At 38.5% G+C, this 13,112-nt stretch overlaps 1 protein-coding gene across 2 annotated transcripts in view; it reads right to left on the bottom strand.

Annotated features, from left to right (window-relative positions):
* Window positions 1–13,112, bottom strand: part of LOC137173234 (E3 ubiquitin-protein ligase HECW1) — an 80,221-nt gene that overhangs the window by 41,653 nt on the left and 25,456 nt on the right. For both annotated transcript variants that reach the window (XM_067577962.1, XM_067577961.1), the window contains exon 7: window positions 10,770–10,939. In XM_067577962.1, coding sequence (XP_067434063.1) covers window positions 10,770–10,939 — 170 coding nt within the window. The remainder of the gene's footprint in view (window positions 1–10,769; window positions 10,940–13,112) is intronic.

Genomic DNA, 13,112 nt, shown 5'->3' with positions numbered 1-13,112 from the left:
TTGCAACTCAGTGTGTCAACACAAATATCCCTCTTTCCTTCCTCTTTATCCTCAGCTCTCCTTCCAGACTGCTCTAAACATCTTCTTAAGCAGGAAGAATATTACAACACAGACCAACTCACAAACTCCTTCATTTAGACCACTGCAGTATATAGTTGTAATCTCTAAATTAAAGTCAGTGTGGTCTAGTCTTTGGAATTCTAGTCTTAGTATTACTTATTACTTTGTAATCGTCATTAGTGGTACTTTTGCACATATACCCACTGCAGTATTATTATTATAGTAAATGTTAACTATGACTGTATAGTATTATTACTATTACTTTTTATTGGTATTAATTATATAATTATTGAAAAATTGGATAACTACAGTACCACAAACTACCTATTTGTGCTGATATGTATAAAACTTCTGATAGTCCTAGGAAGAGCAGGCATGAGGAGCTTCGTATGAAGCAGTTAAAAGTGATATAATAGATTAACCATTTCATGTGTTAACCTCCTGTGGACTTAGGAACAATAACACTTATGTCTGTGCATCTGATTGTATTCATGCTGAATCCATCATGTTATGAACTGGATGATTTTAACTTTTTCATGTTTTGTGGGTATTTGTTTTTTTAATAATTGTATATTTCTAAAATATGAAAAGTGTGTGTCCTCTGCCTCTGTGCATGTTATGCAGACATCCAGTTTGACTTAGGAGGCCTCTTGAACTCTATTAAATCAGTTGGAGCTGAAACAAAGTCTGAACAATTAAAATGTTTATGCATGGAACTAAATGTCATTTTTAGAATGTTTAAGTGAGTCAGACCAGCAAAAATGTACTCTGAGCGGTTCTGTATATATTGGCTCTTATTTGAGAAAATGATTTGTTAAAACATAACATTACATAACTAATCATAAATAACATTGTACAACAAACCCCACAATAAATATATTGGTGTATAATTCCAACACTGTTTCTTGTTTAACAAAGCCACTGACATGTTGTCACTTCCTCTGTCTTACAAACCATTACCTCCAGTCCACAAGCAGATATCTAAAACAACTCCATGCCTGGGTAGAGTAAATAAATTTGTGAGAATGCATGTTATGTTTTCTAAATGGACCTACTTCATCTTTCTATTTAGACAATTTCTAACAAAATTCTGAGCATAGAGCTGCAAGAACTTTTATAAAATGGTATTTTTATAACATCATAAATGTGTAAACATCTGAGTCTGGTGCTTTAGGGAACCTTTCTGAGGCAGTTCTTTACAGCAATAGACAGGCTCCGCTGTGGTACAGAACAAGCCTGAAGCAGACTCACAGTGCTTCTATGATCTGAGATTTATTACTGTAATTTGGCTATTCTGTCTTGTTGGGTTTAACAGCATCATATAATATTTTCCTTGTAAAGTAAATTTCATTTATTGTGCTTACTCCCAGAGGCCAGAAAACAGCATGAATCCAAACACACTAGTATGTAAAAACACATTATTTCTTTCTGTAACAAATTTTCTGTAACCCAAACTGAGATAACCCCGATGACATCACTATGACATCAACAGGGTTATTTTATCAGACTTGACAAAGCACAGACTCAGACTCAGGCACAGAAGACACAATGTTTTCACAGGCCAGAGTCTAAATGAGTAGAAACATGATGAATAAACTGATTGTCATGTGTTAAACTGGTGGAGAGCTTTAAGTTTTGACTGAACTTTTCCTTTATCCTACATGTTTTCAGCCATTATCATATTTCACCCGAGGGACTGATGCTGAAATTTGCATTGACAGTGCAACTGAGCTGTATTTTAGCCAGTCAGTCAGTGTGTGTGTGTGTGTGTGTGTGTGTGTATAATCATACTGGCTGTATTTGGTTTTCTGATGTGGTTGACTGTAAATATGTGTTCTACAGTTGAAGTGGCTTGTGATATTTACTTTTCAGTCCTGCTGGAGGACAGACAAACATAAAAAGGAAACAGATATGGAGGAATACAGGGCAAGTAGGGAGGAGGAAATGAGGGACAGAGCACATTGAAATTTCAAAAATGCATCTGGTTGCATGGGATGAAATGAAATGTGGTGACACTGTAGTGCTGAGAAGGTAGAGAAGTAAGGAGAGGAAGGCAAGAAAGGCCAGGCTGTGCAAATCAGTGTGCATGGTGATAAAGGAGGAGGATGAAAAGGAGTCCGAGTGAATAATTTACAAGATGAGCCAGAAGGGAGCAGACAGAGGATAAGTGTGTGTTTGTGCGTGCAGGGTGCGGGACAAACTCGATGAACGAGCAAGAGAGGAAAAGGTTGGGAGGAGGAGGAGGAGGAGGAGGAGGAGGAGGAGGGAGTGTGTGTTGCTGCAGCAGAAGTGTTCATCTGTAGGAAGAGCAGTGAAATGAAGCTGTAGAGGAGAAGGACACGAGAGGATAGGAGGAATAAGAGGAAGAGAGGTATGAAGAGAAGATGGGATGAGTAGAGGAGCAGCAGGAGGAATAAGGGACGCTGAGATGTATTTTAAAGAAACTGTTCAATAAAAAAAGTTCTTTGATTCATGCTAATAAAGAATAAGACACATTGATCAAATAACTCACAAGAAAGTGTTGTGGGACCTTTAAGAGCAGCTCTCAAGTGATCATACAATTAATCACATGTATGCTCAAAAAGAGAAAACTCAATCACATGCATAATTTTAAAGGGGTACTACACCAATATAGTATTACTCCTCCATAAATTGGAGACTTGCAAGAGACAGATTGCAAAAGAAAAGTCAAAAGCAGCAGAGACAGAGATGTCCTGACTTTTAGTGCCTGGTATGAGTCAAAAAACACTGGCTTCTACAGTTCCAATGTCATAACCTGGCAGTCAGTGCATTTACACAACTGTAGTAACCTGGTTACTGTAAATACATGTATACATTTAGCAGATCAGTGCCAAGATTTCTCTATTGAAATTGTGGCTTAATGATTTTAAGTGTGTTAATGGTAGGAGGGGGGAGGGTGTGTATGAGCACAGGATAGATGATCATGACACATTTCATTGACGACCTGCATCACGGTCACATGTTTTGGCAAAAGTTCCACCATCGGAGCTTGATGCTTAAGTTGCTTTAAAGATCTTCTGAATGGCTGTTACTGCCACAATAAACAAATATGACTTTAACATGCAGTTTAATACAAGATTATATATAGTGTGATATATGACTGTCCTAAGTAATTTAATAGAGGATAGGGTACACGTTAATCCATATGATGTAATGGTATGTATGTTGTATCACAAAAAAAGCAGAAAATAGCAACATGCTTTGTTTTTTATGGGTTGCATGTTAACATGCTTTTATTGTATTGCATGTGGGTACAGTGCACCATTTCATCAGAATGACAACTGAGAGTTGAACTACACGAATATAAAGCCTGGAAGAAGTCAATGTTTTTTTCCTTCTTCGCCATACTGCACAGAACATATAACCATCATAGTATTACAGCTTTGTGTCCTTTACCTCTATTCCATCCTGGCCTGATATTACAGGAAACATGGCACATTGATGTCACTATCATTGAGCAAGAGAGAGGAGGTAAGGAGATCACTTTGGTGTACATGATTCTTCAGTCAGGATCACAGCTACAGCAGCTGATGTGGATGTACAGTAAGCTCAGTTCTGCACTGGGGCCCAGTGATATTATTACTGCACCACTGTAACTAACTGTAAGCCAGAGCCTGTTCTGATAAAAGATATTATCTCTCTGACATATGAAAAAGTAGATATGTAGGTATGTACGCCACATGCTATCCATTCATCAGTGTGAGCTGAAGTGTGGCAACTGACAAGAATGAGACACAGTATCAGTTTTCATGCCTCTCTCCATATGAAAGCTATTGATTCTTATACAGCGATAAAGGTCATTTTATACGGGCTGTCTAATGGGTTTTATATTTGTAATGTTACATCTACAATACATTTATGGAAAGGTTAGCATGTTGAGGTTTGGTGTGGCCAAAAAGGAAGTGTCACTAGGGGTCAAAATCATTTTGAGAGGACCTGATTTTGGTCGTGGGCTGCTATTTGCACACCACTATTTTAGGTGTAATATTATAGTTTAACATTTTGTCTATAAAATGTGCATGCCCCTCTTTTAAAAATAGTATTTTTGGATAATCTATTCTTGATAACTGTCTTTGTGATTAAGGGCATTGATATACAGTTGCTTTGGTCTGAACCACGTGGATGAGTTGGTAAACTTGCGTTTTCCCCATAAACTGTATATGTATAAAGATAGATATAGTGAGTTTCCTGTACTTTTAGCTATTAGTTGGCATGTGACTGCTGGTTACCATACATTCCCTCTGTTGGCTGTGCACACATCCTCAGGAAATAAAGGCCTTATGGTCAGCGCCATCTTTTCTGTTTGGAGCCAAGATGCTCTGGAAACACGCTGCGCTACCTTGGACTCAAGCTAACACTAGTTTACTGGGAAAACCGAGTGCTGCACACTTGGGCTAATGTTAGCTTTACCTGGATTGTGCTAATAGGGCAGGTATTGTAATCAAGTAATGTTAAACTTTGTGAAATATTGCAACAATAATCCAACTCAGTGTGAGTCCTGGAGCTGGGGAGAGCAGCAGGTGAGCCAAACTGTCAATCACAGCTGTCAATCAACGCCCACATGGCAGACATCAGAGCTACTCTAAGTTCTAGTTATTTCCATAACATTTGAACAATAAATTGACATTATATGAATAATGACATTATTCAGATCAAATCTGAGCATCCACTGATTATTTTAACCTCTGTGAGGGGCGATTGCTCCTGTTGTATCTCCATTCCCACTGTAAGTCACACATTGCAACTCCACAGGCTTTTCTTTCAAAACCAATTTCCAAAATGTCCATTCACAGAAAATTCCAATTGCAAATGTGACCATTAGGCCAGCTCATTGTACCCTGAGGTGAAGGAGCATACTGAATTTAAATAAAACTCACACAGAAAATGTATGCGGTTCCCAGACACAAAACTAAGTAAAAGTAAAAGTAGTACTAAAAGTATCTAGACATGATATCGATAGAAGCTCAATTGAAAAACTGCAGCTAATTTCATTTTGACATGCAGGACAATTATAAGGGGATCTCTGAGGCCTGCACCTAACTCCTGGATTGGATCAATATTTGACATTACCTCATTAATGAATGTTTAAATAAAATGTTGGAGTATTCAATCAAAGTACAGACGATTATCCATGTCCAAAGCTTCTAAAACTTCCCTTAGACTGCAGAAAAGTAAAACTCTACGTATCATTCTCATAAATTAACAATCAATCAATCCTTATTGGATCCAGCACACTAGAAATAAATGCTATTAAGGTCAATATTGATCCAATATTATGGTAAAGGAAGATAAATATCATATCAAAAACATCATATCATCACTATTTATAGAATACATCTTCAAAAAGTATTCTATTCCATCTACATTCTACTTTCCAGGATAGTGTAAGTTTTCAGGGATCCATTCTTTCCATGGAATGTTTTTAATATGTCAACCTTTTATTTTAGTACAAAATGATTCAGTATCACATCCTAAATATGCGCAGTCCTGAACTGCAGTATGAATAGTGTGCTGACTGAGCCAGCATGCTATGGACACCCATTAGAGTTATACTGTGCATTATAGCCAAGCAAGCTGAGCTCCACTCAACATGGAAGCTGTTTGATTTAATGCAGTGTCCCTCTTGGCAGCATCCACTCAGCTCTAAGCTACTTTCCTTTTCCAGAATATGGAGTCTCCTGAGGGGCATAATAAAAAGTAGAGACTGTGCAGGGGGATAGCTAGCTGTAGAGCACTCTGAGACACACAGAAAACAGCTTAAGATTATGCAAACACGTGGAGTAATTTCCCATGTTGTTATGGTCTGACCTGTCCATTCATTAGTCTCATCAGTCATTAGTCTCTCTCATTTCATGATCTCCCTCAAGACCTGTTCTGAAATATGCAGAATTACAGAACAGGTCAACAATAACTATGAAAGAAATATAATAGTAATTCATGAGCCACATGACAACACAGTTGATTAACTGTAGCAGACCCAAAGTAGAGATGGCTTTTTTCAATTTTATTTTCTATGAAAACAAGCAACATATGAAAGAGCACAAGATAATAGGCAAACCAAACTCAAACAAGCTGATATAAAAAGAGAGAAAAAAACGCAATACAGCAGCTACAATAACAAGAACTACAAAGAGCAATCAAACCAATAAACAAATAAATGAAAAATGCATAAAGTTTGGCTTAGATTTCCTTATTGCAACATGCATGCGTTTAGGTAGGTGTGTTTGTGTGGGTGAGTGTTCAGTGTGACAGAGGGAGACAGAGCATAAGAGGGGGACAGAATTAACCAGAGGAGGAAAGAGAAAAAAATAGATAAATAAGTAAATAAGAGATAATATAGCAACAATGCTATTGGAGGGCACCTCTGGCTGGGCTCCAAGGACAAAGAGCCACTGGGGTGGATCTGGAGCAAAGTAGAGATGGCTTATTGGAGCCAATGTCCAATGGGTATGAATATGGGTCATCTGAGCTCTGAGCATCTGTACTCAAAATGTTTTGAGTACATCTGCAAGACTCAGACAAGTAAGATTGATGCATCTCTAACTAGGGAGATAAACAACTTGTATGCTCACTTTGTGGCCATCGGCAGTCAGCAAGCAAACAGCCGAAGCTGAGGTTAATAGATGGGTGGGTGCACCTTTCACACTTATCACCCTCTCTTAACATGTCAGGAGGGCTTTCAAGTGTGTGAACAACAAGAAAGCAGCAGGACCAGACAGTATCAGTAGGCAGGCCCTCAAACTATGTGCTGACCAACTAGCGCCAGTGTTCCCAATGATATTCAACATGTCCCTGGCTCAGTCTGTCATACCCACGTGCTTCAAGGAGTCTGCCATCATTCCTGTGCCCAAGAAAACAAGACCAGCCTGCCTGAATGAGTACCGCCAAGCGGCACCTACCTCTGTAGTGATGAAGTGCTTTGAATGGCTGGTCAAGGATTACATCTGCTCCTCACTACCTAGCACACTGGACCCAGTACAGTTTGCCTTCTGTCCCAACTGATCAACAGAAAATGCCATAACACACATCCTGCACACCACCCTATCTCATATTGACAAGAAAGAGCTATGTGAAATTACTGTTCATTGAGTACAGTTCAGCGTTCAACCCCATAGTTTCCTCTAAGCTCATCACAAAGCTCAAGGACCTGGGATTTAACACCTCACTGTGCATGTGGATCCTTGACTTCCTGACGGTCAGACCCCAGGTGGTGAAGGTAGGTGGACACACCTCTTCTACCCTCATCCTTAACACCAAGGAACCCCAGGGCTGAATTTTGAGCCCCCTGCTGTATCCCCTGTACACACACGACTGTGTAGCAACTTTCGACTCCAACACCATCATCAAGTTTGCTGAGGACACAGCTGCAGGTCTGATCACAGATAACAATGAAAAGGAAGTAGAGGACCTGACTTGCTGGTGTCAGGACAACAACCTACTCCTTAATGTCAGCAAGACTAAGGAGCTGATAGTGGAATTTGGGAAGAAGCAGGGAAGGAACTACAGCCCACTTAATATCAACAGCTCCTCGGTGGAGAGGGTGGACAGCTTCAAGTACCTTAGTGTCCACATCACCAAGGGCCTGACCTGGGCGCTGCATACTGACTCAGTGGTGAGAAAGGCAAGGCACAGACTGTTTCACCTCAGGCGCTTGAGGAAATTCCGTGTATCCCCTCAAATACTGAGGAATTTCTACTCCTGCACCATTGAGAGCATCTTGACAGGGAACATTACTGGTGCGGAAACAGCACCAAACAGGACCACAAGGCCCTGCAGAGTGGTTTATTTGGCTGAACATACAATAGGTGGTGCTTTACCCTGCCTAAAGATATTTACAACAGGTGCTACAAGAAAAAGGCTAGGAGATCATCCCAACCACCTGGATAACAGCCTATTCCCCTGCTGCAGTCAGGATGAGGTTACCGGATACACCAGGCCAGCACCGAGAGGCTCAGGAAGAGCTTCTGCCCTCAGGCCACTAGGATCTTGAATGAGGTCACTGCTTAAGACTCCCACCCCAACTATTCCTATTCCACTCAAACTCTTTTAAATGCGCAACTTGAAGGAACTGGTGGAATTACATTTTACTGTGATTGTACCTTATATAATTACAGGTAACAAATAAACTTGATTGATTGATTGGTTCTTCATAAAAAAAGCTTTTTCTGTGGTTTTTCAACCTGATTGAATCATGAGTTCCAGTAAAAACTGACATCAGTCTACAGTAAAAGATAGATAAAAACAGACACACAGTTTTCCTCTACAGTTATACACTTCAATCTTTTTTGAATTTTGTCCTAAAAATCCTCAACTGGAATTTTTAATGATATAACAATCTAACTATGACAACAGTATAAGTATAATAAGTATAATAATACCACCATGATCACCTCACTGTTGAAATCTTTTTTCATAACACATAATACAGTTTGGTATAATATCTCTTTTGCTCCTGATAATCTGTCAAGAGGTTTCTCATCAGGAGGGTTTGGAACAAATCATTGTAAAAGACGGTTTTGAATGATGTGGATATTAGTCCACATTAGCTATGAAAGTTAGAATATGAAAATAACTGGTCTTTTCTTTCTGATTTGTCCTAATAGAGCATACTGACGGCTACTCAGAGGCAGGAATGACAGCAGCCCTCAATGACACTGATTATGATGTACTAGCAAATCTAGAGCACTGTATTAGGTTATATGACAGGGGCTGACATTAGTGATATTACTCACCTTAAATGTTCCTCTTATGACATTGCGCCTGAAACTATGAACCATTAGTTATAAGTAGAAAGATCATTAAGGAATGGTGGAAATAAACCAAGATGGTTGGAATAAAGTGGTACTGACACAAGAGTGTAGGACATTATAATAAATGCCTGGAATGAGATAACTGTAACAATAACGCCCACGGGAAAGCTGACCACTTCTGTTTTCAACTAAAATCAGAATAAAACAGATACATTAATGTGTGTAATCACTGTAAACAGGTTACAATGTCCTTTATTTTAAAAGACATCCTTAATTATCACTTATTAATATTTTAAACTCAAACACTCATCTAGCCTGCATCTTCAGGACCTTTTTCCAGCTAAGCCCTGACAAATATACTGTATAATATTGTTTTGCATAATGTTTGAAATATTTTATGTATTTAGAAATTCCTCTAGTCTAGTAGATTATTATATTCAAAATCCATTGCTCATGCCATGAATCAGCCATCAGCCATGTCTACAACAGAATAGATTTGGCAATGAACTTTCTAGAAACGGACATTTTTCCAAGGAAAAGTCCTAAATAAGAAAATCAATAGACTGATCTTGTTTTCCACAAAGCAAATGTGATTTCCATGGATTAGATTGATCCTCTTACTCTACTGCTGAAACCAAAGGCGCACCCACTCATCCCTCTTCTGTGTGGTCTGTTGTTCTGTGTTTATACTAGAAACTTATGAATTTTAGAACATACTTTCAATGACAAATTCTCCTGGACTACTATGCTGAAGGAGGACTATTGTTTGCTCTTCATCCATGCATATAAAAACAGCTAAACCAGGGTTTCTGAAATAGACAAATGGCCTGATTACTGTATTAATCCAAAGTCTCATTCAACGACCTGTATGCATCTGTAGAATCACAATTGGTGTGACACAACAGTACTTTCAGTCGTGTTCCATGTAATTGGTTATTAGTAGGAATGAGTGCAAGATTAATGTTGACTGTCAACCATCTAAATATTCCTGAAAATGTTCACTAAGAGAATATTTTTACATAATCTTATCCAAAAAAATGAGCTCTTCTCTCAAGCTAAACCCAAACAGTGAAGTGTATTTCAGTGAGCAGGTGAATGAATCCAGCTTCAGCAGCTGTGGTAATGCTATGTGAGCAGGAACAATGAAGTGAGCAACTGCCAGAATTTCTAATGACAACTGGATTCACTGTGGAGAGTCAGTCTGTTGTATTACTGCAGAGCAGAGTGATACGAGCACTGTGTGTTATCTATTACAGTCTGATATAAACAGATAAACGTTTCATTTTCTGCTAATCTCCAGATAGATGAGAACACCACCTGTAACCAGCTGTGCACATTAAACATGGTGACAGTTATAGTCTGAGAGTGTTTAGAGGATAACGTTTTTTAAATGTATGAAAATGAGACTAAAATATCAAAATGAAAACATATGCCTGAAATGTGAATAATATTGAATATACATCAACAAAAGACACATTAAATCACAATCAGGTCCCAAAATCTACAGTCTGTGAAAGACTAAAAACTGCAGGAGTCCTGCTTTCAAGCTCCTTTCACAGTCAGAGACAATCATTGTCTACAGATAACAGAACACATGCACACATATTTCTGCCATCCATCTTCCATCCAAATGAGAATCATTCTGAACATTTGCTTCTTTCTCTTTGTTCTAAGTGCAATTGTTCATTTCTACTTGTTCAATAACAGCAGGAGACTTTAAATGTCTGTGAGGCTTTAAGTTGGTTTACAGAGGACTGTATTTGGCGTGTATGATGAAGAACACAGATGACACAGGAAGCAATATGGATACAGATAATGAAGTTTGAATAATTTACATTTCTAAATATAGCACGGAGATGGCTAAATACATGTGTGAGAGACAAAGTGTTCTCTCTGTCCTCTGTGTGTGTGTGTGTGTGTGTGTTTTTATGTACGTACCTCTGTGCTCCATTGTGGGTTAACTGTGTTGCAGACCACGCCGGAGCGTTTCTCCTGGCCATGGTGCGGCAGCGAAGGGAAGATGCTGTGTTTTCCAGGCTGGATGGAGAGCTTCAGGTACGGGTCGGGATTGAAGAACATCCCCTTCTTCAAACCAACTGCCTGGAGGTCTGAAGCAAAGACGGAGGGGGTTATGTGAAATAGGGACGACATGACATATCTTTAAATTGTTGTATCATTAGTAAAAAAAAATTGATTTTACTCAAGGGTTTATGAAATTAAAAGGAGATACTCTGGGCTGCATCTACCATACAGTTGAATTGTTTTAAGATCCAGTAATTTAGAGTAAATATATTTAAATGTAACTCAAATGTTGGCAACAAAAATAAAGAACTCAGTATTTCTCTACAATAAGCTTATTCGATGGTATGGAGAGAGACTTGAAACAGCATTTTAGACCTTCATAACACTTTATTTGACATACCCATTATATCTTATACACGTTTTCTGGAAACAACAACATTATCTGTTCTCAATTTAAATAAAACTTCCAGATTGAGCAGCTATGGTAAAATTGTAACTATAAAAAGACATTTAGTGGTTGTTTGGGCTGAAATCTCAGCTACGGCCCTGGATGTGACCTCAGATGACAGAACTGTGAAGCTGCACCGACACGCTTTTTCTGTACATTTTGATTACACATTTATGAGTATGCCAAAAATGATTGATTTACGTTAATAATAAATCCAGAGAAATAGAGTTACACTTAATTACATTTTTGATCCTTCTTCTAGAAAGATGAATCCAGCTCAGAGCTGCCTCCAGCTGGAGAGAAGTGCTTGTGAGGCTGACAGCCAATTTTTTGTAGGAATATTATAGACTTTTATTAATACAGAAGATTACTGGAAAAATGCAATCATGAGCGAAAGACATAACAGGTCTGCTGGTGTGTCGTGTTGCCATAGAGATCTGAGTCTGTGCTGCAGGTCATTGCAAATGAGTAGATAATTGCAGAGTAGAGAGGTGTGTACAGGGTAGTTGAAACTGCTGTGATATGCCTTTATTGAATTTCTTTAACTGTATCAAGGTCGTTTTGTCTTTGGTTTTTTTGGGTCTGAAATTGAATTTTTATGTGCATAATTTGAGTTGTAAAGGCATCCGGATGAGGAGCCTCTCACACAATCCATCGTAATATGCAAAAGGGGTCAATTTAGCTTGAATGCATCACACGCACAAACAGAATTATGCAAAGTGCAAGTGAGTAAAAAAGGGGCCAAACAGCAGCAACGACATGTTTCTGCTAGGATAAAATTCAGAGTTTAACAAAGAGCAAAGAGAGTGTGGTGAGTAAAATATTTCCACTGATTGAAAGAAACAGTCCTTGACAGTTTGACACTGTGAACAACGGTTAACCCTTCTGTCAATATTTAGGGTCATGTTCAGACCAACGACAGCGGTGTTAAAAAGCAGCCTCGTCATTTGTTTCAAAGAGACCGTTGTGTCGGAACAGAAAGGATTCTGAGACAAGCAGCTCCAGGAAGCATTCATCCAGCAATGTACTGCCAATCAAATACAAGGAATCTCACAATCCTTGTAGAATATATGAAACATTATAAACCACTATGCAGTGGATTAGCATCTGATAAGCCTTCAAACTCATGTATCACTCAAACTAGGCATTCTGATCATATCTACATGTAAGTACTTGTGCCAACTCGCCCCACAGACAACAATCTGCTGATTCTGAATGTCTACAATAAGTAGTTAATAGTTATAGTTAATGGTATAGTTATGTGTTCTATCCTTGTTGTGCACATAGAGTACATGGCATTTTACCAAATTTTAATAGTAGTCATGAAAACATAATATAGTTGATTTGGTACTTTACATACAGTATGTGCAGCTCTTATACAGAAAACTGTTCCTGACTTTAGAGAGATTGGAGAATTCTGCCAAGACCACATTATTTCTTTGGTATTGTCCTCTGAAAAAGTCCAATGAAGACTGTAGTTGATGTTTACTGTCACTGTTTTGTTGTTTTCTGTGTCTGAGTTGTTAGGATTATGACATTATAATGTATAATAGATTTCTCTATCTGAAAACATGTTAATTAAATGACCCAGGTCCATCAGATTAGTCATTTGATAAGCAACTTAACTATCAGAGTTTGCTTGAATCCAGCATTCTGCCAACTATTGTCAGTCACATACTCAAACAAGAGTTACTGTATGGATATTACCATGGTTCTTTGAATTCCAAGTGACTGGGGACAGTATGTAATACCTGAATATCCACCATTTGTGACAGTCATGAGGAACTAAGTTCCAGTTGATTTCTGTCCTT

This window comes from Thunnus thynnus, chromosome 21, assembly GCF_963924715.1.
Source record: "Thunnus thynnus chromosome 21, fThuThy2.1, whole genome shotgun sequence".
Lineage (NCBI taxonomy): Eukaryota > Metazoa > Chordata > Actinopteri > Scombriformes > Scombridae > Thunnus > Thunnus thynnus.
The sequence above is the reverse complement of the archived record's forward strand: the minus strand, read 5'-3'. Positions and strand labels throughout refer to the sequence as shown.